Source organism: Suricata suricatta, chromosome 2, assembly GCF_006229205.1.
Source record: "Suricata suricatta isolate VVHF042 chromosome 2, meerkat_22Aug2017_6uvM2_HiC, whole genome shotgun sequence".
Taxonomy (NCBI): domain Eukaryota; kingdom Metazoa; phylum Chordata; class Mammalia; order Carnivora; family Herpestidae; genus Suricata; species Suricata suricatta.
This window is the reverse complement of record NC_043701.1, coordinates 134,850,479-134,874,722: the sequence shown is the minus strand read 5'-3', so window position 1 is coordinate 134,874,722 and position 24,244 is coordinate 134,850,479. Positions and strand designations below refer to the sequence as shown.

The 24,244-nt window shown below is 40.6% G+C and overlaps 4 protein-coding genes across 9 annotated transcripts in view; 3 read left to right on the top strand and 1 right to left on the bottom strand.

Moving 5' to 3' along the window:
• Positions 1-767, top strand: part of CFAP70 (cilia and flagella associated protein 70) — an 87,164-nt gene extending 86,397 nt beyond the window's left edge. The window contains exon 21 of the mRNA XM_029919805.1: positions 482-767. Coding sequence (XP_029775665.1) covers positions 482-562 — 81 coding nt within the window. The 3' untranslated portion in view covers positions 563-767. The remainder of the gene's footprint in view (positions 1-481) is intronic.
• Positions 768-1,833: 1,066 nt separating this feature from the next.
• Positions 1,834-4,735, top strand: MRPS16 (mitochondrial ribosomal protein S16). Its single transcript, XM_029931927.1, has 3 exons — positions 1,834-2,047; positions 2,502-2,762; positions 2,962-4,735. Exons 1-3 carry the CDS (start codon positions 2,035-2,037, stop codon positions 3,093-3,095), a joined length of 408 nt encoding a protein of 135 aa, XP_029787787.1. The 5' UTR covers positions 1,834-2,034; the 3' UTR covers positions 3,096-4,735.
• A 104-nt stretch (positions 4,736-4,839) lies between these two features.
• DNAJC9 (DnaJ heat shock protein family (Hsp40) member C9) overlaps positions 4,840-24,244 on the top strand; it is a 49,152-nt gene continuing 29,747 nt past the window's right edge. For 2 of the 4 annotated variants that reach the window (XR_003905573.1, XR_003905572.1), the window contains exons 1-4: positions 4,840-5,581; positions 5,755-5,895; positions 6,462-6,716; positions 8,535-8,621. Coding sequence is in view for 2 of the 4 variants with exons in the window: in XM_029931925.1 (XP_029787785.1) it covers positions 5,402-5,581; positions 5,755-5,895; positions 6,462-6,716; positions 8,535-8,621; positions 9,553-9,672 (783 nt within the window). In the remaining 2 variants the exon portion in view is untranslated. Of the gene's footprint in view, positions 5,582-5,754; positions 5,896-6,461; positions 6,717-8,534; positions 8,622-8,770; positions 8,803-9,552; positions 10,316-24,244 lie in introns of those variants that run through there. The other 2 variants (XM_029931925.1, XM_029931926.1) reach the window with 2 other exon arrangements.
• Positions 10,841-24,244, bottom strand: part of FAM149B1 (family with sequence similarity 149 member B1) — an 81,930-nt gene continuing 68,526 nt past the window's right edge. Inside the window, exons 8-14 of one of the 3 annotated variants that reach the window (XM_029931910.1) lie at positions 22,799-22,923; positions 21,046-21,155; positions 17,981-18,205; positions 16,597-16,720; positions 16,252-16,377; positions 13,230-13,308; positions 10,841-12,135 (exon numbers count right to left, since the gene is read on the bottom strand). In XM_029931910.1, the coding sequence (XP_029787770.1) occupies positions 12,062-12,135; positions 13,230-13,308; positions 16,252-16,377; positions 16,597-16,720; positions 17,981-18,205; positions 21,046-21,155; positions 22,799-22,923 (863 nt within the window). In that variant the 3' untranslated portion in view covers positions 10,841-12,061. Of the gene's footprint in view, positions 12,136-12,827; positions 13,309-16,251; positions 16,378-16,596; positions 16,721-17,980; positions 18,206-21,045; positions 21,156-22,798; positions 22,924-24,244 lie in introns of those variants that run through there. The other 2 variants (XM_029931911.1, XM_029931909.1) reach the window with 2 other exon arrangements.

Genomic DNA, 24,244 nt, shown 5'->3' with positions numbered 1-24,244 from the left:
AAGGAAATGGGAGATTTTTTAGCTAGCTGCATTCCTGCCCTGAAAAGATATGAAGATTTTGTTAGTAAGAGAGTGGGTATTTAGTAGCAACTAGACATCTCTACTACACATCTAGAGTCTAAAATTAAATCTAATATCTTTGATTCCTGTGTCTTTGATTCCTGTCATTTGCCAAATTGATATAGTTAAGACAGATTGGGTGATGATGTGAACTCTTTTAAAAGTAAACGTTATTAAAGTTACTTTACCAAAAAAAAAAACGCAAATTACAAATGTTTATACTACTTGAATTTTCATAAAGTAAATGTGTCCGTGTAGCCAGCACAGTGTTCTGAGGTCTTTTAATGGAGTAACCATGAAATAGAGAGTACAGGAAGAGCCAGTTTCATGCCTAGGAACTATATTCTTTAACTGCGGTCCTGTGACCTGATAAAAATGTATCAGGTATGACATGTATCCTCCCCTTCCTTCTTCTTACCAGCTGAAATTGAAAGATGAGACTCTGCTTGCAGAGATCCACACGGTACAGGAGACAGTTGGCTTTGGAAATCCATCTTTCTGACATCCTTCCAGCTGAAGAATATTCTCTATGGGACTATGAGCTTCTTTCCTTCCCAGAGAAATTAAACCCTGGATATTTCATCACATGAGGACTGGGAATGGACAACACCATGAACAGAAGCTCATTCATTTATTTCTATGGACTTACTGGATGTTTTACAAGTGACAGTAAATTAGATGACAATAAAAAATAGATTAAAAATTAATCTGTGGTTCTGGAGTTAAGGTATATTCAGGTATATGTACGAATGTATTTATTTCTATAATTAAGGCATAGTGGGTTCATTATTAACGTTTATGGTAAAAGCTTATCAGATCACTCCTTTAGGAAGTCTACTGCTAAGGTCTCTGGCCAGGCTCACTTCCTGGAACTTGAGAATTACGGTTATCAATTTCTAAACTGGGCCTAAAGTAAGAATGCTATGCTGGGTCATTGTATTAGGACACACACATTAGTTGTGACCAGACTCTGAAGGTGAACAGAGCTGAACAGAGAGGTCTTTGCTGATGGTGGAGGTACTCATTACCTCTAACTATGGGTATCTTCATGGATCTAAATCACAAGGGCTCCAAGAAGTCCATTACTCTATAACAGATGGAAAACTCACAATTGAGGCCTTTATTCTAGGGCTAGAGATAAAAAAGGAACTATACTTCATTTGTTTTCTTCTAGATCACTGCGTAGCAAAAACAGAAATAAAGACTCTTTTTTCTTAATTTCTTAAAAGGTGCAGAGGAGGAAGGTGGAGGAATAGAAGGGAAGGTGAAAGGCATATTAACACAGAAAGACAAAATAAACTCCACATCATTTACTGTTCTTCTATAGTCTCGACTCTAACGCTACTTCCTGAGGCACCAAAGGAGTATCAGGCTCGCCTTCTCTTCTGCTCCCTCGGGGTTGTATACTAACCATCTTTAGTACCTCTAGTTTAGTCTCAGCGTCTCACGTAACTGTGAGCTCCCTAGGGGCAGGGACAGCGCCCTTTCAGCTAGGCGTTCTAAACAGGAGCCCAAAAAACGGTCCCTGGAAGGATGGATTTGAGAGCACTTGTAGCAATTCTCTTGTCCGCCCCCTCGGACTCTCCCAATATTTATTCCCCACTACAGCAGGAACTCTCGGTCCAACAAAGACCTAGAGCTCCGACGCAGGTCGGGTCGCACTACGACCCCCGCTACACGCAAATCGCAGCGCGCCTTTTTTGCAGCAGTTTAAGGCACGTCAGGGTTCACAGCGTTTCCTTACAGGAAGTGTAGGGCGGTAAGCGGAAGGGGCGGGGCGAGTGGACTCTGCTTCCGCCACGAGGGCGCTAGGGCTTGGGTCGCCGAGAGGTCACGCCCCCGGTCCGGCAGTGTGGACTGCTCCGTGCCCGTCCTCCGCCCTTACCGAGGCCGTAGCGCCGATCTGCGCGGACAGCGGGGCGCTGGGAGTCGCGGCAGCTGGCGCCCCAAGTCCCGGCGCCCGCCGGCTGCGCCATGGTCCAGCTCAGTGAGTCCGCTTCCGGGCGAGGCTGGTGGGCGTATGGGGCGGGAGGCGGGGCGGCGTATGGGAGCAGATGGAGCGGCTCTTCCCCGGGAGAGCTGGCAACCCCAACCTGAAACAGCCACACTGCCTCAGGTGTGGCCCTCTCCTCAGTTTTTTCTTCCTTAATCCTTGCTGAAGACCCATGAGACAGATGGCATACAGTGTAGCTGAGGCCCCGTCGTGGCTGCAGAACTATTAAATGGCACGCTGGCGTTGAGTGGATTGAGGGATGAGGAGGTAGTCACTTCTGTTGAAGCGTATGAGAAGACTTTCACAAAGAGTATAGTATTTAAGTCAGATTGATAATAATGGTTGGATGTAAAGATACAACAGATGAGGAAGGGGCCTGATTTATCTAAATCATTTTGTCCATTTTGTGTATTCAGTTCTTGTGTCTTAACCATTTATTTCTCTACAGCTACTGTCCTCTGCAAGGCCTACCGTGGAGGCCACTTAACCATCCGTCTTGCCCTGAGTGGCTGTACCAACCGGCCTTTCTACCGCATTGTGGCTGCTCACAACAAGTGCCCCAGGGATGGCCGTTTCGTGGAGCAGTTGGGCTCCTATGATCCACTGCCCAACAGTCATGGAGAGAAAATTGTTGCTCTCAACCTGGACCGGATCCGGCATTGGATTGGCTGTGGGGCTCACCTCTCTAAGCCTGTGGAGAAACTTCTGGGTAACTCAGCTCTAGCCTTACTTCATTGAGGGGATTTTAAATTGAAGTCAGTTTCAGGATGATAATAGTTAAGAATGATTTTCATTGCCTCAGGTTGATCAGGACTGGAGTGAGAGCTGGAGTTCTGTTCTCATTGTCATTTTGAATCTGGAGACTCCTTGTTCCATGTTATAATGAGTGAAAATCCTGTTGCTTCTAGGTCTCGCTGGCTTCTTTCCTCTGCATCCCATGATGATCACAAATGCCGAGAGGCTGCGAAGAAAACGAGCACAGGAAGTTCTCTTAGCATCTCAGAAAACAGACACAGAAGCTACAGAAACAAAAACGAGCTGACTTCAGCCAATCTTGAGCAGAGCATTGGGGAAAAGGTCAAAGTCCTCTTAAAATACTTGTGCAGACCACTTAGTTTTATTAGATTTGGAGGTCAATAAATGGAGTTTTCTAAGTCACCCATGCTCTTCTTAGCCTGGCCTGAGCAGGGCTGAGGGAGAGATTTGTTCTCTCTGACATAGAGCTGGGTCTAGGTACTAATTTGGTTTTTCAGTCTTCATCTGGAGAAAGACAGTGACTGTGGGGTGTGTTGAACTTTTTAGTTGAGCCCAGGATCTCTGGGACTAGCTTTACAATCTGCTGCCTTCCAAGACCCCTGTTTGAAAGCCCCCAGCCAGCCTGTCCATGGTCCCTCAGAGTAATTCCTTTCTAATCATTTATGGACACAGTTATTTTGCTTATTATTTTTTTTGGAATTACAGATTTATATTGTCTTGTTTGACACATAATCTCAGATTTACAAAGGTAGATTTTTTAATGAGCTTTTAGGCTATAATAGCCTATGTTAAGAATGAGAAAGTGGAAGAAAGGTAATATTGAAAAGTACATTCTTAACTCTTTACAAGTAGGGTTATTTGTGAAGATGATTCAGTATCATGAAAGTGGGTAGGATTGTCTCCATTTTATTGATGGAAGGCTGAGGTTCAGAGGTAAAAATTTGACCAAGGCCACCTATTTTCATTTGGGCAAAGCTAAGATTCAGAACCCACTATGCATACCTGGAGAGCCCTGTCCAGCATATTTTAGTGTCTGGGGCATAGTGGGTGTGAGATGAGCAAAGATGAGGGGCTTTTCAAAAGTCCACTTTAAAAGCCATTGATAGAATGAAGTTTAGATGTTATGAATTGGGAAATATAAATGATGGGCTGTCCCCCACACCCAAAATGTAACATTATCTGCTCCACCAGTTTGCAGGACAACCATACACATGGATTGGAGGATTATAGTGCATACCCTGGATAGTAAGGATTTCAAATTCTGGCATGAGACTATGGTGGGGAGATTTATAGAGGAGATACTAAGGCGCTATTACGTATCCGCTTACTTTATTCTCTGGGTTTTGTATTCCGAGAACAATTACCTGCCATCTCTTTATGGTATCATCAAGTCTCTCCCAGGGTCACTGGTTGGCCTTGCTTTGAGGGGACTGGGAAGGCAGGGCAGGCTGAGAAGAACTGACTACCTGGATTTCTCTTGGATCTGGGAAAGAGAAATGCTATGAAAACCATGGGAACTCTGGAAGTTACAGATAATCTCTGGAGAGTTCAAGATCTTTGGATAAACTAATTGTAGAGCAGAGAAGAATGATTCCAAAAGGTATTGACAATAAGGGGAACTGCTGGGAAATGGGTTAAGCTAAGGTTTTATTTGAACCTACTGAGTTTTTGCCAATTCAAGTATTCACTGTGTGCCCTGGTTATCCTTTGTCTACGATCTGTATACACACACTTCCTGTGTGAGCTCATCCTTTCCGTGGTTTCCAAAGTTTTCTCAAGCTCTGGTCTTGCTTTGATCTCCTGACAGTTTCTCACCACCTTCTAGTTGATTCTGTCAGCTTATCTTGCTGTCCTCTCAAATCCAACATGCTCAAACCCAGCTCTGCACCTCAGAAAGCATTTAAAAAATAAATTAAATAAAAACGCCTTTTCTTCAAGCATCTTTATTTTTACTAAGATGAAGATTTGGGTCGGTACCTTTACCAAAGTGGAAGGCGAATGGGAATGATTCTGTAATAAATGTTAGAGTTAAAAGATCGGTATTTTGTGCTTTTGGTTAGGGTTTTTTTCTTGCAGGAATCAAGGGAAAGCCCTTACCCAGCAGTTCCAGCCTGTAGGTTACAAAATTATTGGGTCTGCCCGTTCTGTGTATAACTGTCTGAATCATTGAAAAAGAACATGTTGAACCATGTCAAATGCCAAATGCCGATGCTAATGCATTTTTTACTTAAAAAAAAAAGGGCAAACAAGACAGCAATATATAGATTCGAGTAATATGGACGTGCCATATATTAAATAAGCTTATGCTGGAACACTGGGGAGAAGATAGGCGCCAGCTTTCCCGAGTTAGAGGAGGAGGGCGTCCTGGCACGGCGCTATCACCTAACCGAGGCCTCTGGGCTGGCCACGCCCCCGTGCCGGGGCCGCCGTACGTAATGTGTGACGTCCTGGCCACGCCCCTCCGGCGCTTCTAGTGACGCGGTCGCCGTGGGTTTTTTTGCGCGGGAAAAGGAGGCAGTTCGGGGCGCTGGAAGTGCTGCCGGCCCGGCAGTTTTTGCGGAGTCTGCAGCTCGCCGCCCGCCCCTGCCGGCCATGGGGCTGCTGGAGCTGTGCGACGAAGTGTTTGGTACTGCCGACCTTTATCGAGTGTTGGGTGTGCGGCGCGAGGCCTCGGACAGCGAGGTCCGGCGCGGCTATCACAAGGTGTCCCTGCAGGTCCACCCAGACCGGGTCGGGGAGGACGACAAAGAAGACGCCACCCGCCGTTTCCAGGTACGCGAGTCTCCGCTCCGCTGCCCTCCGGGGTCCCTCTTGGTCCTTTGGCCGCCTGGCCCCGCCCCAGCGGCGCGCGCCCAGCCGAGTCGGGCTTTTTCTAATCTTTAGTTCTTGAAGCGGGGTTTCAGTGAGGGATGCAAGGGTGACTTTTGGGCGCTCTTTCCCCGCAGATCCTCGGGAAAGTCTATTCTGTTCTGAGCGACAAAGAACAGAGAGCACTGTACAATGAGCAGGGAACTGTGGACGAAGATTCTGATGTGCTCAACCAAGATCGGGACTGGGAGACGTATTGGAGGTTACTTTTTAAAAAGGTAGAGGATTCTGGAGATTTCTTTATGACCGTTCCCTTCACTCATTTGACAAACGTTTATTGAATGCCTTTGAGGCGTTGCATTTTGGGTTGTGTAGGGATGAGGAATTTGTTTTATTTCAAAAATACAGATAAATATACACACACATGCAAGCAGGCATTCCTCAGGAGATGCATAGATCTTTGAAGAAGAGTACATCTATTTAGTCGTTAAACATACACTGTTCTCCTGAAATGGGTCTTTATTGTAGTGGAAAAGGTGGTTTAATATTTTACAAGATACTGCTTCATTTTATATATCCCCATGTAAGTCCCGAGTTTTCCTGAGAAACTTCACTTAAAATTTCCTGATTTGTAATTTAGTAGTTGTGAAGCTTGGAGTAGGGAAAACTCTGGAAAAGCTATGGCATAGAAAATGTGGTTCCTTGCAACAATTTCAACTCAAGCAACTGTTGTACTTGGTGAAAAATATTTCTACTCCTAAATCTAGTTTTACTAGTATACTTTTTATTTATTTAAAATAACATTTTCAGTTAAAGCTAAAGCATATGTCTTTTACTTGTTCAGATATCTCTAGAAGACATTCAAGCTTTTGAAAAGACATACAAAGGTTCTGAAGAAGAGCTGGCAGATATTAAACAGGCCTATTTGGATTTCAAGGGTGACATGGATCAGATCATGGAGTCTGTGCTGTGTGTGCAGTACACAGAGGAACCCAGGATAAGGAATGTTATTCAGCAAGCCATTGATGCAGGAGAGATCCCATCCTATAATGCCTTTGTCAAGGAATCAAAGCAAAAAATGAATGCAAGAAAAAGGAGGGTAAGGTTTTGAATGCAATTTATTATTTATATCTTGATTGCTTCCAGAAAGAATATGAGAGTATTTACAATAACAAAGATATATAAGATTACTAAAATAAGAACGAGGGTTAACTTATTATATAGTTGTTGTCTAATGAAATGAGCATATCAGCTCATCAAGAGAAACTTTTTTTTCCTAGTATGTTGTGCTCAACAGAATTTTACCATGTAGATGATTTAAATAACTAATAACATCTTAAAATAACGCAAGTATTTATTCCTCAAGAGATAAAGTAATGGAGTCCAGATACATAAGCGTAGAATGGTGGTTCTTACTCGGTTCAGGGATGGGGGGGTGACAGAAGCTTTGAGGGGGAGAGGACTGTCTTGTTAACATAGATTTTCTTTTGTCCTTGCCCAAACTGATTCTTGAGTTGGACCCAGTATATGCATTTCTAAACAAATAGTTCAGTTTATTTTGATACAACTGTATTCCAAACACACTTTGTGAGGAACACTTGTGGAGAATCCAGGACTGTGGCCCCTTTACCTTATTATACTGTGGTGTTGGTAGGGGGACGGATGATGGAAGGGAAAGGAGCCTAAGGAGAGCTGAGGTTCTGGGAGGGAGTGGATTCAAGGTGGCAGGCATCTGTGTCTCTGGTCTCCTGGGGTAGTAGCCGTTGCCTCAACCTGGATTTTCTAATGAGAGCTCGGTGGAAAGTAAGCAGTGTAAGATTTGGAGGTGGAGGTAGGTCTGCAGCTTTGATACAAGATACATGCCAGGGTAAGCTGGTGTGTGGGTGTGGGTGGGTGTGGGTGGGTGTGGGTGTGTAGAATGTGTATCAAGATATCATTTTGGGGGTGCCTGGCTTGCTCAGTCAGTAGAGCATGCGACTCCTAATCTCAGGGTCTTGAGTTCAAGCCCCACGTTGAGCATGAAGCCTACTTTAAAAAAAAATCATTTGGGCTCATAGGCTACATCTGTTTCAGCTCAAGCTGACCATTTAAGTTGGAAATCATTTTCTCTGGCGAAACTGAGCACAGCTGTATCCAGTAATATGATGTTGGCTTGAGAAACTTCCCTAGAGTTAGGGGCAGGGTGATGGCATAGTTTTGAGAGAGACTCCACCAAACCTGTGGAGTGTGTACACAAGTTTTAAAAGAAAGAAATAGAATACAAGGACTGAAAGTAGACAATGGAAACTCTGTCTTTCTTTTGGAGTAACAAAACCCTAATGTATCATCATTTCCAGTATTAATAGTGTTTATTACTATTTAGAAAATTTACTGGGGTTTGGGACCTGGTATAGTGTTAGTTGTTGCCCTGAAATGAAGAACAAACTCATTAATCTTTCCCAAGGTATTCTTAGGATATTTTGGAATCAGTGCCCTAGGAAACTTTGGCAGAAGGTGCCTTTGAAATCAGATAAAGAAAGGTTAAAACTGAGTTAGTATTTATTCCGACTACTTGGGAGTTTTAAGCCAGGGTTACCCTCAAGGCTGCCACCAGTCACGTGTAGTAAAAAGTGGGTTTCCAGAGGAGACGAATCTGAGATGCCTTTGTCTTGACAACACTTTTGAGGGCATCCTTGGTTAAATGACCTTCCCTAGTTTCTAGCATTTTGTTTTCACCATGTGGCTTATGATACCAAACTACTTGCTTTGTCAGCTGTGTTGTCTTTTAATGAGTGACGTATTTTTGTAATTCTGTCCTTTTAAATCTATATAATCCTCAAATTGAAAGGTTCTTGTAATAGATTTGCTTTTGGGAAAGAAGGTATATTTTTAGTATATGCTGAGTTGCCATGGAGTCTCATGTGAGTTTCTGTTTTAGGCTCAGGAAGAGGCTAAAGAAGCAGAAATGAGCAGGAAGGAGTTGGGCCTTGATGAAGGAGTAGATAACTTAAAAGCAGTCATTCAGGTAAACTTGGCAGGTTGTCTTTAAAGGTTGTCGCCACTTTCATGTTCTGATTCTTTCTGCTTATATTTTCTTTATACTGTATATATGATGTGGGTATTTTGTTTTCTTTTAAGACATAAGTCGCATACCATGTTTTCATCTTTTTAAAGTGCGCAATTTTCCAGCAATAGCACTGCTAGGGATTTACCCAGGAGATACAGAAGTGCTGATGCATAGGGGCACATGCAGCCCAGTGTTCATAGCAGCACTGTCAACAATAGCCAAATCATGGAAAGAGCCTAAATGCGCATCACCTGACGAGTGGATCAAGAAGATGTGGTATATATACACAATGGAGTACTACGTGGCAATGAGAAAGAATGAAATCTGGCCATTTGTAGGAAAGTGGATGGACCTCGAGGGTGTCATGCTAAGCGAAATAAGTCAGGCAGAGAAGGACAGAAACCATATGTTTGCACTCATAGGTCTAACAGGAGAACAGGAGAGACCTAATGGAGGACCAGGGGGAGGGGAAGAGGGAAAGAGAGTTGGGGAGAGAGAGGGACGCAAAACCTTAGAGACTATTGAATGCTGAAAATGAACTGAGGGTTGAAGGGGAAGGGGGAGGGGGGTAAAGAGGTGGTGGTGATGGGGGAGGGCACTTGTGGGGAGGAGCACTGGGTGTTGTATGGAAACCAATTTGACAATAAACTATTAAAAAAAAAAGGAAAGGAAAAAAAAGTGCACAGTTCAGTGGCTTTTAGTGTATTCATCAGCTCGTATACTTGTCGGCACTAGTTCCAGAACATTTCATCACCTTAAACACAAACCCCTTGCTCGTTAGCAGGTATTCGCCCATTCTCCCTTCCACCAGCCCTTGGCAACCACGTGAGTACTTTTGTCTCTGGATAGCCTTGTGTTTTGAAAGCTTGTGTTTTAACTTCTTAAACAGAGCAGACAAAAGGATCGGCAAAAGGAAATGGACAATTTTCTGGCTCAGATGGAAGCAAAGTACTGCAAACCTTCTAAACGAGGAGGGAAAAAAACGCCTCTCAAGAAAGAAAAGAAATAATGGATTTTTCTCTTCAAAAGCCTTTAGGTGTTAATTGTGCCTTTACAGGCAAGGGACAGTCAAGATTTCAAGACAAAAGTCAGTCCTGCCCTTGAGAAAAGTTGTCCTTCCAGCTTAAATTATTAGATCAACTCTGTAAACCAAGCAGAATCTCTCAACCTGATTTTAGGAACCCTAGAAATCCCCTGACAGTCTTTGAGGTCCTGTATGAAGGAATCTGGCGGTGATTTTTGAGGGAACGGGAGAGGGTGGTGTACTCTTGGCAGCACTTGCTTCTGTGGATCTTCTGTACAAGGAATTCTTATCTGGAATGTGGGTCTGTCCCAATGTGGCTTGAGCAGTTGTCATTTTGGCACAGAGGAGTGTGTACACAGCCGCAGAGTACTGGAAGTGATGTGCGTGTTTATTAGAACAGTAGGTCTGCCTGGCTAGAAAGCTTTCAAAACACGTGCTGGACATCTGTCTTTCAGATATTTCCGAGTTTACTCTTGGGCTTAATATTCTTGAATAGATCCCCTTCCCTTTTTGTTTGACTCAGCCACTTTTGTACTCTGCTTGAAGTATAGGAGAAACAGATGTTCACATTACCTCAGGCATCTTTGTAAGACTTAATACATGATGAAATAAACAAGTTTAAAAAGACTGTTAAGTTGTGGGGCCTTTAAAATGATCTCAGTGATTGTTTAAAAATCTATCATCTAGAGAAACTATGGAAGATATTTAGAGAAGAGAGAAGAAAAGTAATCCTAGTCAGCTTTTATAGTAGGTAGCCTGATTTAAGTATCCTAAAGAGAAGTTGTAGTCCTGCCTTAGGTCACAGAGCTTGTCTGGACTTCTTTCCTCATCTATAAATGGCTGAGGGAGTTGGGCTAAGTGACTCCTTGGAGGTTCCTTCTGACTCCTTAAATTTGAAAGGCAGGCCATCTTGATCCTGTGGTTTGTTACTATGCACTCATGGTATTGATTTGTGAGAAAAGCACAGGTTTTCACTTATATTTAGTCAAATTGGTATATACTCATTGGAATATATGGAAATTATTTTAGCAACTGTTCAACTTAAAATCTCTGATTTGTGGACCTACATATTCAATACCATATGCATAAAACAACTCTTCTGTTACTGAGCTTTATGTATGATAAATGAGGTAAGCACATGAGACATGTTCAGTTTGGAATTACAAACAGATTAAAAAATGCTCTTTAATTGTATTGAAAAAATCATTTAATGTAGGTTGTTTGAAGCATCTGTCTTCTTCATATGATAGCATTACTACACTTTGATATAATAAAAAAATTACATCTATTAATGATCACTTGAATTTACCCACTCTAAAGATTAACAATAAGATCTAAAACTGATAGGGTCATCAAAATTAAGGTTCAGTGAAATTTAAATAAAATACATTTAAGCTATAGTTAGAACCACTGCTGCATTTATGAATGTCCTCGAAAAAAAGGTCCCTGGTGAAATCAGAGGAATGCTGAAGTTCTCTACTTCTGCTCTTTGGATATGTTTATACTGGACCAGTTACCAGAGTTTCTGAAATTTATGGCATTGCTGGCTTACCAATAGATTCTATAAATTTTCAAGTTGACTTAGAACTTACAGAGAAAGTCTGGTAAGGTGAATTTAATAGTTAAAAAAAATATATATATATATGACCATTAAAGTTCTTTAAGAAGAAAAGAAGCATAATCTGATATCAAGCAGGCATTGTGAGGTTGTGCTGTCGTATCTGAAAATACATATACGTTATGACTTTTTACATAAGTTACTTTAAACCAGTGCTGAACATGTATGTCTGTCTATATTACTCCTTCCATACCTTTTTGCCTAGAAGATTGGACATCTAAAGAGAAAGCTTTAGGAATGACATCTGTTTGATGAGTAGCTCAGGTTTTTATAGAACTGTCTCCTAAAAATGCCTTAAAAATGAGTACAACTCTCCAGAAATTCATCTAAGCAGTTTTCTGAAGCCAGTGATAGCTTCATGTTATCAAACAATCATTTCCTGCTTTTTGTGTATGTATAGTCTTCATAAACTCTCACAGAATCCTATAATTGAACTGATCATGGTTAACAGACAACATGAGCAGTGATTTGGGGATAATTACTCATTTGTTACATCTTTGGGTACAAATTCTGTTCAGTGGAGTAGTTTAATTTATGCTGAAAGAAGATGGTAACTGGAGAAACAATACCCATGTAATAATCTTTGGCGGATATTCCTTTTTTTCTCAGTCACTTATACCAGATTAACACTTCGTGAAGATGGTTTTAAGTTGTCTCTTGTATACAAGCTTTGCATCACAAGATGACTGAACACTGATTCATGAAATTTTCTCACATGTTCCCTGCAGCCTGTGAAGCAGGTTCTTCTTATTTGCCCTATGGTCCCTGCCTGGTTCTGTTGACTGATCCACCTCTGTTTTGAGATTTTGTATATCCATGTAACTGAGGACCTGTCAGACAAAGATGACATCACAGAGTGATATTAGTAGACATTTTAGATTTGGTAATCTCAAATTCATTCCTAAGGGCTTTTTTGCTCCAGTTACCAGTCGTACTTAAATTTGGACACCAGTACTAAGTAGTAAAGCATACATATACCAAGGCAACAAGAACCACATTTGCATTATTTTATCACATAAAACATACAAGACTGTATAAAGATATGAAACCTAGTTCTAGAGAAGAACCCACTAATTAGAACGGACTAATATGTCTGTTTCACTTATCTAACTGTTATGACTGGCCATGAACATGGCTAAATGGAGTAACTAGCTCAGAGGCACCACTGCTTCTCTATGGGGACTAATCCAAGAAAATAATCCACTGAAAGCATTCAGAGACTGCCAAACAATGCAGATAGGAACTGAACAAGAGTATTTACTTGGACAGAGATAATTTGAGGTAGATTACTTTTTAATCTTATTAACAGGAAACATTTCAACTGCTTAATACTTTCGTATTTCACTTACAACATGATGAGAATGACCCTTATAGTGGCGAAAAGACCATTATAGGAAGATAACTTTTAGGTTAAGATATCCTTAAGTTTTTTCCTTTCCTATGAAAATCCGATCTATAGAATATGACTTAGAAATCAGAAAAGTTAATGGGATAGACTCAGACTCCACATGTCTTGACATTTTAAAATTTCTTTTCTTTGGCCTAGCAGGTTAACTGACCATAGCAGTTTAGAGCAATATGAATTTTGCCTACGTAATAAAACCCATGCAGTGTTTGAATGTTATAAAAATGGCTTATTTCGCTTACATTTTTTAGATTGAAGAAAAGAAAGTACTGTCTATTTTGCCAGAGTGGTGAGAAGTTTATTTACAAATAAGAAAGCAAATCTGGAACTTGGCTCTGGGCCATAGAGGTCTCCTCTATCTTATTTATATGCCATTTCAAAAAGGAATTTGAGGTGATTTACAAAGATTTAGGAAAAAATATAATAAAATCTGGAGGAAGGGAAAATAAACACAGAAAACAGACAAAGGCGGGGTCTTTACATACCCACATGGTAGTAAAAATAGAGCCATGGTCCCACCTGTCACTGCAGATCCCCTCCTGGGTTGGGCCTGATGAGGATACTCAGCAACACATAAATGATAATATTGTGTATCTGGCTGCAAAACAAAAAAGATGAGACACTTCTGACAACGGGACTTGTGCCAAAGGATTTACGTTAGGTTTACAAGGGAATACCTTGAAATCAGACAACCATGTAAATGGCATTGTCTGCCATCTGAGGGACAAGTTGGCTGAGTGCACTCTTGTATTTCAAGTAAAGAATCTCAAACCAGAGACCTACAAAGCCATTTGTTAACTGATAAAAATTTTTAAGTTCTTTTAAAAAATTTTTTTCTGTTATAAAATTTTATTAATCTGCCTTTTAGGGGTGCCTGGGTAGCTCCGTCAGTTGAGCAACCAACTTCGGCTCAGGTCATGATCTTGTAGTTCATGGGTTCAGGCCCCACGTCAGGCTCTGTGCTGACAGCTTGCTCAGAGTCTGGAGCCTGCATCGGATTCTGTGTCTCCCTCTCTCTCTCTCTTCCCCTCCCCCGTTCATGCTCTGTCTCTCAATAGTAAGTAAATGTTAAAAAAAATTTTTTTAACCAAAAAAAATGTTAGCCCTTATAAGTAATCCATATTGTTTAATATTTCTAAGTACTTATAATTGGCTGTCAAGGGAATTTTACCTAATTTAGACTGCCTGCTGACTAAAGTTTAAAACAACAGAACAGAGCCTTTTCAGCAACATGAAAACACTCATGACTTTACGTCCATAGTTGAAATGTGACTCTCAATATGAAATTCAAACATTTCAAAATCACCTCTAGATTTTAAGATATAACTAAAATACTGAAATCTAAATATCAAAGAAAGCTATCAATGCCATCCTGCTGGTGCTTCTGAAATAAAAAACATCCCTCAGTTCCCCTGTCGGAGCACTGGAATCAAGACATTTCAGGAATCTTTTTTTAGTGAAGCCCCATTTTCTTTTACTGGGGTCACCAAACTTCTTTAGAGGGCAAGAAAGTAGGTATTTTAGGCTTTTTGGTACATACTGCTAGAAACTCACTCTGCTGTTAGGGAGGGAAGTGCTCGACAGTACATAAATGAATGAGTACGGTAGCTTTCTTCTAATTATTTATAAAAATAGACAATTTTTGTGGTGAGCCAAATGGCCCATAAAAATAGTTTGTTGACCCTAGAAGTAGAGTGCTCGCCTGGAAGTGCCAAGGCAGGGACTCGGAGATAGAGCTCTTAGTTATAGTGAGCTACTCTCTGATCTCCCTTTGTGTGACAAACTGGGAGAGACACAACTAAGGTAAGAAATTCTTACTTTTATTGTTATAAACATCAGAAAAAGAAGAAACTGAAAATTATATATAAATGTTTTATAGAGAACCTAGCTGTAGAATATAATCATGAAACACTGCTTTAACAAGTGCCCTGAATCAGATTATGAGCGGACAGATTTAATAGAGATTCTCCAAACTTTCTAGGGTTCATACTGAGTAAGAACCAGAAATGCTCACATTTCCCTTTAGGTCATGTTTTGGTGAATCTCCCCCTAAATAAGCCTTCTAAGGTCTGGTGAGTTAAAGTATCCCCTCCCGCCGCTGCCACCGAAATTTATGTCCACCTGGAACCTGTGGATGTGACTATTTGTGGAGATAGAATTTCTGCAGATGTAATCAAGATAAGGTGAGGTCAGATTGGATCAGAGTAAGCCGTAGATTCAATGTTTGGGATCTTCGTAAGAGGGAAATCTGCACACAAAGACACAGGGAGGAAGGCTGTTTAAAGGTGTAGGCAGAAGCTGGAGTGATGCTGCTGCAAGGCGGGGACCACCAGGGACCACTGGAGGCCGCCAGAAGCCAAGAAGAGGTGAGAAGACCTTCATCCGTAGAGCCTGTAGTGGGAGCATAGTTCTGCTGACACCTTGATTCTGGACTTCTAGGCTCTGGAACCGGTAGTATCAATTTCTGTTGTTTTAAGCCACCCAGCCTGGTAAGTTGTTATGGTAGGCCTAGGAAACTACCACAACGTCCCAGTGACTTACTGTTCTCACCACTCGTTCAGTGGAGGATTGTATATTGCTTTAGGCTGATACAGCTCAAGGCTTATGAGTTGGAATAAGTGGGCTTTAAAACCACCATCGTGAAAACTGGTGTAGGACGTGAGGCCCCTGGCTCCTGGGCACTGAGTGTGGCCCCATTCACCTCCCGAAGCTCTTCAAGCTCTCTTGCCACCAAGCAAATCAGATGGGGCTGAGCTCCTGGCCTACAACTGGGCAAGGTCAGTGCATGACCTCCTCTCCCAACTAAGGTTTTTCTATTAGTTGCTTAAAAGGGCTAGTAAATGCACATTAAATGGTAAGGCAATGTGAGCATCTCAAACATCAATTAAAGAGTTGACTTTTTTTTTAAGGTGATTTACCTATCCATCAGTCCGCATCATAATCTGATACCAGTTTTGGTGTAACTCTGTAAGAGCCGTGTTAGAGAATGAGATATGCTGATCTGATATGCACTGCAGTTAAATTTTTTTTTTTTTGCTTATTCTCAGAAATATTTAAGAGGTCCCTGGGTGGCTCAGTTGGTTAGGCGGCCAACTTAGGTTCAGGTCATGATCTCACAATTTGATGGTTTTGAGCCCCGCATTGGACTCTGTGCTGACAGCTCAGAGCCTGGAGCCTGCTTCAAATTCTGTGTTTCCCTCTCTCTGTGCCCCTCCCCTACTCCTGCTTTGGCTTTCTCTCTCTCAAGATTAAATACATATTTAAAAATTTTTATGAAAAGAAATATTTAATAATTTAACAATTTAAATTGTTTAGAATTTGTGACTAATTTGTAAGGCATTTTAAATTATTCTTTTTATGGGTTGAATAAGTGGCAGAGACCAGTTAGAATTTCAATAAAATGTACTTCTGCTATTTTTATTATTAAGAAACTCAGCTTTTATTCTTGGAGTTGATTAAGCTACTATGTGAAATCTTAAGTCTGCCAAACCAGTTTTTTTTTCTTTCCCCAACTGTCAAGACCATAGAAGTATGTCACTACCAAAAATGACTGTGTAGTGTTGGGCCTGGAGAAAAAGTCAGGTAAAAGGAATCTCTCCTGGGGCTGCTGATGGTTAGGCTCGTCCACCACTGCACTCCGAGCTCGACTGGAGTCCCCATGGGTCTTCTGCAGAGGAGACAAAAATGGTAAGAAACAGTTAAAACAATTTGTAGTGAGAGCTGTGCATGTCCTACATCAACCCAGGTAGGTATGATAATTGCAGGCCAAACAGCTCTGGTTCCATTGTCATAAGTTAGGATTCAGTTTCCGGAACATGGAACCTGCAGAGTTACTGTCCGTGAGGTCTTATAAGCCCATGGGAAAGGCAGTAAGACAAAGACCTACCGTTTGCCTTTGCGACCCCGCAGTGCCCGCGTGTTCCACGTCAGCCGTGCCGATAGGTGGCAGGAGATTGTTTCGACCCAGGGGCATTGGTGAGGGAGAGGAGAGCGAGTCTGCTGCTCCTGAGCTGCACGTCCCATCAGCAAACACCAAGATAGGAAAGCAGAAAGTTATACCAATACTGGGAAACTAAGTAGAACCAAGTAAATGAAGGAAATGAGTTTAATGTCATGCACAGAATCCTTTAAGCTGTCTATGTTTTTACGTAAAGATGTCTCAGTGAAAGGATTTTGGAAAATCAGAGTTTGGGGTTTTTTTTCCCCATGGTATTTTCATAGTATTTTTCATAGTATTTTCTGATTTTTGTTGAAACTTTATCCTGGGCACACAGCAGAAGTTGAGCTCTTTGTGAAAATTTCCCTGTCTGGTGTTAACACTGTTAGGGTGTTAACCTGTTATGGATTTGTAATTTCATAGCTGATGAATTCTCCACAGTTCTGGGCCTTTTGATTGTCCTTTTCTCTAATAACGTAGTCCTCCCTCATCCACACCCATCCTCAAATAGATTTAATCTATAGCTGCATCAATATCAACATAACGACACAGTGAATAGGTGTGAGGGAAGATCTGTGGGCAGTGCAGGCCTCTCTCTCAATGAGTCCATGGGGACAGATTAAGACAAATGGAAAAATCAGTCTAGAAATAACATGTTGAGAGAGAAGCATAGTGATATATGCTTAATTTAGAACATAGTTGCAGCCATATTATCTCACACCCTTGATCATAGTGTTAGAATCCAACATCCTAAGATGTTTTGTGAATCAACAACTAATGAGGACTTTTATTTCAAGTAAGTATTTTCTGTGTGATGAGGCTCAAAGTGAAGTAAGGGTAGGAAAAGGGAAGAGAATATGTTTAGTGTTATTTCCTAAGAAATGCTAAGGGATATTTTTCCTGGTATGTAGGCAAGTACTTAGATCTGAGGTTAAAATGTTATCATTGTCAATAGACTAAGCAGATCCCAACGGTACAGAAAAATATTAAAGGAGAGTTCACTATTATTTTGGGATGAGTTTCACTGAGCATATACCCACTAAGGAAAATGTTTAATAAGATACGTATATTTTATTCTTTAGATAAGTGTCACTGAAGTATTCTAGCCATTTAATTTGTAGAAATATAAATCTTTAGCTAGATTAACAGAAAGCTCCAATATCTGTATCGTATTCAAATTTAACCACATTTTTTCTGTATTGAATTTAAACCATCATGAAAATATGTAATGATTTCTAAGCATATATTTCAATTCTACATTTAAATTCATTCTCTTCGTAAAATCCTTAATTAGTTTTATCACAGTTTCCAAAAATTCTGCTTTGACACGTACACTCGGGATCCTCTGAGGATTTCTTCCACAGGCCTTGGTGTCCCAGCACTCGAATGGCTTGTGCTGATGGGATGCAGGGTGCGTGGTGGCGGGTTGCGTCTCCTGGTGGGCTGCACTGTGTAGGACAGAGCTGATGTACTAAGTTCCAGGGCTCGGTTTGGCCAATTTCGGGTTGAAAGGATGGTACTGGATCCAGGTCTCATCAGTAGCTTGTCATCAAGATCTCTAGTGGCCAAATCAGAAACCCACGATGAAATCAAGATTGCTCTGTATAGGGAAACAGGACTCAAAGGCTTCGACTGTAAAATGCACTCAAGGGAGAAAAAGGCAAAGTAAGTAACCTGGTTTATACAAATTACATCATCTAGTTTAGGCATGAGAATGTGTAGCTTTTTTAATCTTTAAAAGTTTACTTAGTTATTTTGAGAGCAAGCGAGCAGGGGAGGAGTACACAGAGGGGGAGAGAGAGAATCCCAAGCAGGCCCCACAGTGTTAGGGTGGAGCATGATGTGGGGCTCAAACTCACCGTGAGATCACGGCCTGGGCAGAAACCAAGATTTGGATGCTTAACTGACTGGGCCACCCAGGCACCCCAAGACTGTGTTCTTAAAAGGACATCATTTTAGTCAGACAAATAATTTAACAGAATGGAGACTTGGGAAAGCAAATCCATTTTTCACCTGCCAAGACAGTGACTTCTTCAGCTACAGTGAAGGCTAACCTGAAGAGTACCTACACTAGAGCGCTTCCCAAAAGTTTACCTCAGGGAAATGAGATGCCTACCATATTTGAGGCATTCTTTATGCTGAAGGAAAGATGTAGTTGAAAAGCAAATATTGCTGCTTAGGAGCAATGTGGCACCAGTATGGCTCCCATTCAAAGATTAAAATACTGAGCTTGCTGGAGGCTGCAGGGGTAGGGGTGCGGGTTCTTGGCAAGCTGGAAGCAGGCAAAAGGTCCGGAGCCTCCTGCTGCCCAGGGCGCTGGGACTGCAGTAGATCCCTATTCACATAAGCAACTGAAATAAGAACACTTTTATGTAAGTACCCTGAGAAGTAAGATATCATGCTCAAACAGTTCAGGAGCTTAAGCTTTGCCCTTCAGGTTCGGGGTTTTTTATTTTGCTTTTTAAAATACAGATGAGACATTTGTGCTGTAAGACACCTAAAAGAGCATTTGGACAAGGAAATGGAGGGAAAGTGAAAGAATTACACTCTGCCACATGCTCTTTTGGCTTTCAGCAAGTTCCTCAAACTTTCAGGCCCTTTGGTGTCCTGTAGTGCAAAATATACCTCAGTGTTTGGAGGACTGTGAAGGGGAAATAGCCATCAAGGCTGGACTAAACCTGGAGCTTTACTCACAGGAGACCTTGCCGGTCTTCCTGTTTCCCTAACCATTCACTTACTAGCCTTTACACACCCAAACTCCTTTCCATTACAGAAGCTTTACGCCTTAGGTGCTCTGTGCTTATCTTTAGTTTGTTTTCTGGACTAATTTATAATTCTGGATTCAGTCATCACCTCCAGCCAGGTAACTTCTAGATCACTTTCCAAAGCAGACCTCTTCCATGTTTCCAGTGAGATGGCCTGGCTTTGTAAACTCAACACACCCCAAACCAAATTTATCTTTACTCCACAAGTATCCCTTGAGTTTGAAATCTCTGAGTTGACTTTGGTTCCTCTATTTTTATAGAATCTGATTTTTTTAACTAGCTCCTAAAACATTCCATTCGTTTCTTATCTTTTGCTACAACTTGAATACAGACTTTTAGCAGCTCATGCTTGAACTCCTATACACACACACACACATACACACACAGATTATATATATTACATCTCTCTCTCTCCCTCCCTCCCTCCCTCTCTCTCCCTCTCTTTCTCTCTCTCTCTCTCTCCCTCTCTCTCTCTCTCTCTCTCTCTCTCTCTCTCTCTCTCTCTCTCAAAATAATCTCTACACCCCAGTGGGGGGCTCAAACTCACAGTCCCAAGATAGTCACATGGTCTTCCAACTGAGCCAGCCACGTGCCCCTTGAACTCCTATATTAGTTAGACTCTTTACCTTCTGTTCCTCCTGCTTCAATCTATGTTATGCTGTGAAATCTGTCTTTCAAATTCCTGACTTAAATACATGTGCTCCCAGGTGAAATTCATATATGAATGGGAGTGTCAAATGGCATAATTAACTTTGGCAAACTGTATGGCAGTTTCTTATAAAGTTAAACATAAACTTACCTATCCTATGGCACTTTATACATATTGACCCAAGAAAAATGAGTCCATAGGTCCACAAAAAAGACCAGTGCAAGAATGTTTATATTGCTTTTAAGCATAATAACCCAACCTGGAAACACCCCAGTGTTCACTAACAGGAGAATGGATAAACAAATTGTGGTGTATTCTTACAGTAGAATTATTACTTGGCAATAAAAGAGAAGATCATGTGAAACGACATAAATGGATCTTAAAAACATGGCATTCAAAACCTCCTAGTCTGGTCCCAGCCTTCATTAATTTCGTAGTCCTCTTTCCCACTAATCACACCATGAGATATGTTTTAATTCTGAACGATAATGATTTTAGGTCAGAAGCAATAAATTGTGACCTCCTTTTCTTATTATAGCAGAACTGGTTGCTTGGCTGCTTTCTCTTCTAAATAGTTATTTTCTTGTTTCCAAACCTTTTCCTATACCATTCCTCCTACCTGTAATAGCATTGTTGCTGTTCTCTGCTTATTCAAACTCTCATCTTTAAAGGAAAAGTTCAAACCTACAGTTATGCACCAAAATGCCTCCCTTCTTTGGGACCACCATGCATTCACTGTGGGTACTACACACTTGACATTCAGTCAAAAAGGTGCTCTTTTTACCCATGTGTGTCTTCTTTTTCCAGTTACATTATCAGCTCCTTTAGGGTGGAAACCACTTCCTTAGATACTTTTACTTCCCAAATTTCTCTGGTTGCTTGGTAGGTACTCAACATGCATATTGATCAACTGATTTAGATTTCCTTTTATTTCTCAGTAATCTATGTGAACTCAAGACTCTATTAAAATTTTATACTTCTTACAGTAGCTTGTCCATTAGGGAGAGATTTCTTGGCTGTAGAGGCATCCCATGAACCAAGAGACCATTCACATTTGCCTGATTACAGAGATTTGCCGCTTGACAGAGATTCATCTACATGTCAAAAGAAAATATTACTTGTTAGTGGTTGGTGAAGATACTTGGTTTCCCAACTTTACCAAAAGATAATATTTTCAAATTCGGAGATCTGTACATTTTTCTCCTATGCCTTAACTTCTGTAACATCTTTCGCCAGTAGCCTAGCTGGGGCTCCAAGTCCACTGTTAAAACGACAAGTCAGAGTCCTTCTCTCTTCATTTTTAAATGTCACCAGGTAAGGGAAGCCTGACCAACTGAGATGAAAGCTGTTAACAGCCACTCCGGTAGGGGATAGTAGGACTTCATTACTATCATTTACATTACATTAGAAAAGAAAACCAAAAAGAAAACAAAATATGAAACAAAAATATAAAAAATCAAATCTGACATAATCTCTTTCACTATCAAACAGTCATACTCTTCACTACCCGTGGAGCAGTCCACTATCATCATAACCTAGATTCTGAAGACTTATTAGAAAGAGTTCATCTTATTTGTTCTAGTGTTAGCAGGCTTAATCTTCCTTGGACTGACGTTGCCACCTTGAAGTGCTGTGGATTTTCTGTCAGATCATCAGCCCAGTGCCCTTTCTGGTCATCTCTTCTTCTGCCATAGCATGCATTTTCCTCCTACTTTGTCTCAGGAATCTTTGGATTAATGCTTCTCTTTCCTTTGGTCACTAACAGCCAGAAACATTTAAGTTAACTATTCATAACTTAGGCTACCTAACCCATAGACCACTTACTTCAGCATGTTGGAAGAATCTTATTACCACCAAGAACATTAATTCACCTCATTAAGTCACCAGTGTGATAGGATATGGATGGGCCTTGTTGATTTTATTTTTATGTAACATATTTGTAAATTCAACAGGACAATATCAGGCCCGTATACCAACAAAGCAAATACTAGATCTGGTAGTAAAACCCAGGGTCGATGAGCATGGCTCAAGGATTACAATCCTCCCACCCCCTTTTTTGGCCACAAGGAACACTGAGAAACTATCATGTAGGAACGGGGACTAGATGAAGGATTGAGACCAGGCTCATCAGCCTTCTGCAAGAAATGGCTGTCCTTATGCCTGTCCACAGATTTAATTGGGACTACTTTTTCTTTACTTTGGTTTGCGTTTTATGCCTCAATTATTAACGAGTACTAAACATCCAAAAGGCAAAAAACAAAACAAAACAAAACAAAAACAGATTCAAATACCAAAAATAAAAACCAGGTAGGCTGAGAGAAGAGAAAAAGCAGTCAAAATGGAGAAATTCCAAGCATAAGATACTACCCTTTTCATCATATCCTTCATTCTCCCAAACAGACTTAGGCTAACAATATAGCTGATTCTACATTGCATAACTTATGGATGACTTTTAAAAAGAGCTGACTAAATATTAACTAATTAATTATTAGTTAATATTAATTTTTAAATTAATTATTTTTAAATAATTAAAATGAATTTAAAATAATTAAAATAAAATATTAATTTTTAAAACAAATTAAGCTAATCAGTGCAGAGTCACTGGATTATTGTGATAAACACATAACTTTACTGAAAAAAAGTTGTCATAAATAATAAAATTAAGGCAAATAACTCCAAGCAAGCTTCTGGCAAGAACAGTGCGAGGTTCTCCAGTACATTCCCATGTGGGGCTTACTGTATTTGAGGTGATGGACGGCACCTTCGACTGTGGCACTCGAGGTAGGAGCAAGGGCTGTGGTTCACTCGGCACACAGGGGCTTTCTGAGACGGGTCTGGTGTTTGCAACATTACTCTCATCATCTGAGCAAAGGAATAGAATCTATTATCCATGGATATCTTCAGACCCACAGCAAAACTGAAAAATAATCTACCCTGAGAATTTAAAATCTCAAGATAAGCACCACTCATTTTTGCAGCCCAACTTAATACCACCTGCATGGTTCAAACAAAACAAAACACACAAAAAACCCTCAAATTAAGTTAGTTTAAAGTGGTTTCCAAGGTTGGTGAGGCCTACTGGTACCCGGCAAAAGGAAAAACAGCTCTAGAGGAAAGCTGTCCAATAGAACATTTGAAGTTGATGGAAATACTCTACATGTGCACTGAACAATATAATGGCCTCCAGCTACATGTGACTCTAAAGCCCTTAAATCTGGCTACTCTTATAACCAAGCAGATTTGGAAAAGAAAAAAACTATAGAAGAGAACTAGAATTGCTAAAATTAAAAACAACAGAATTAATAGGTTAGATACTGCTGAAAACAGAATTAGTGAACTAGAAGAAAAATGTGGAAATAATTCTCAATTCGGTGCAGAGGAAAGATGGAAAATATGAACTATACACCAAAAATAATTTTACTGTATGTAAATTATAGCTTAATTTTAAAAGGATAAAGCCACAATGAAGTGTCCTTTTACATGTCAAAAAATTAAACCTTGATCAATAATGATAAGACTGTCAACGCCTGAATTTGTGTACCTGTTAATGGGCGTACAGAACTGATACAATCACTGGATAATTTGGTGTTATCTAGTAAATTGAAGATGCATATTCTATATGACCCAGCAACTGTATTCCTTGATACATGCCCTAAAGGAAATCTTGCACATGTATACTAAGAAATGTTCAAGAATGTTTATAGCATCATTGATCATAATTGCAAAACACTGAATTTTGGGATTTTAGCACTTCTCACCATCAGTTACGGCTCCAAAGCTCAACTCAAGATGAGGAATCATGTTTCTGAGTAGAATTGATACATACTCTGGGTCTTCATTGTTTCTAAATACTTCCATTACCATCATCTGGTTTCCTGCTTTGGTTTCATTCAGGGAAAGTATATCTTTTCTTGACAAAAATGTCCAGTGAAGCTTGTTTCCACATTAGAAAATTAGGGTTAATAGTAATAATAATTATTCATTTTAATTAATTATTAATTTCTGTTTTAAAATATTCACCCATAAAAAAGGGGCGCCTGCCACAAATGTATGGCCAATTAATTTTTGACAAAGTAGGAAAGAGTATGCGATGGAAAAAAGACTGCCTCTTTGGCAGGTGGTGCTGGGAGAACTGGACAGCAACATGCAGAAGAATGAAACCAGACCACTTTCTTACACCATA

Bases quoted from the DNA above. Each gene is read 5' to 3' on its own strand.
- MRPS16 (XM_029931927.1), top strand. The intron at 2,763-2,961 runs GTAACTCAGCTC...TGTTGCTTCTAG, and splicing joins GCCTGTGGAGAAACTTCTGG to GTCTCGCTGGCTTCTTTCCT.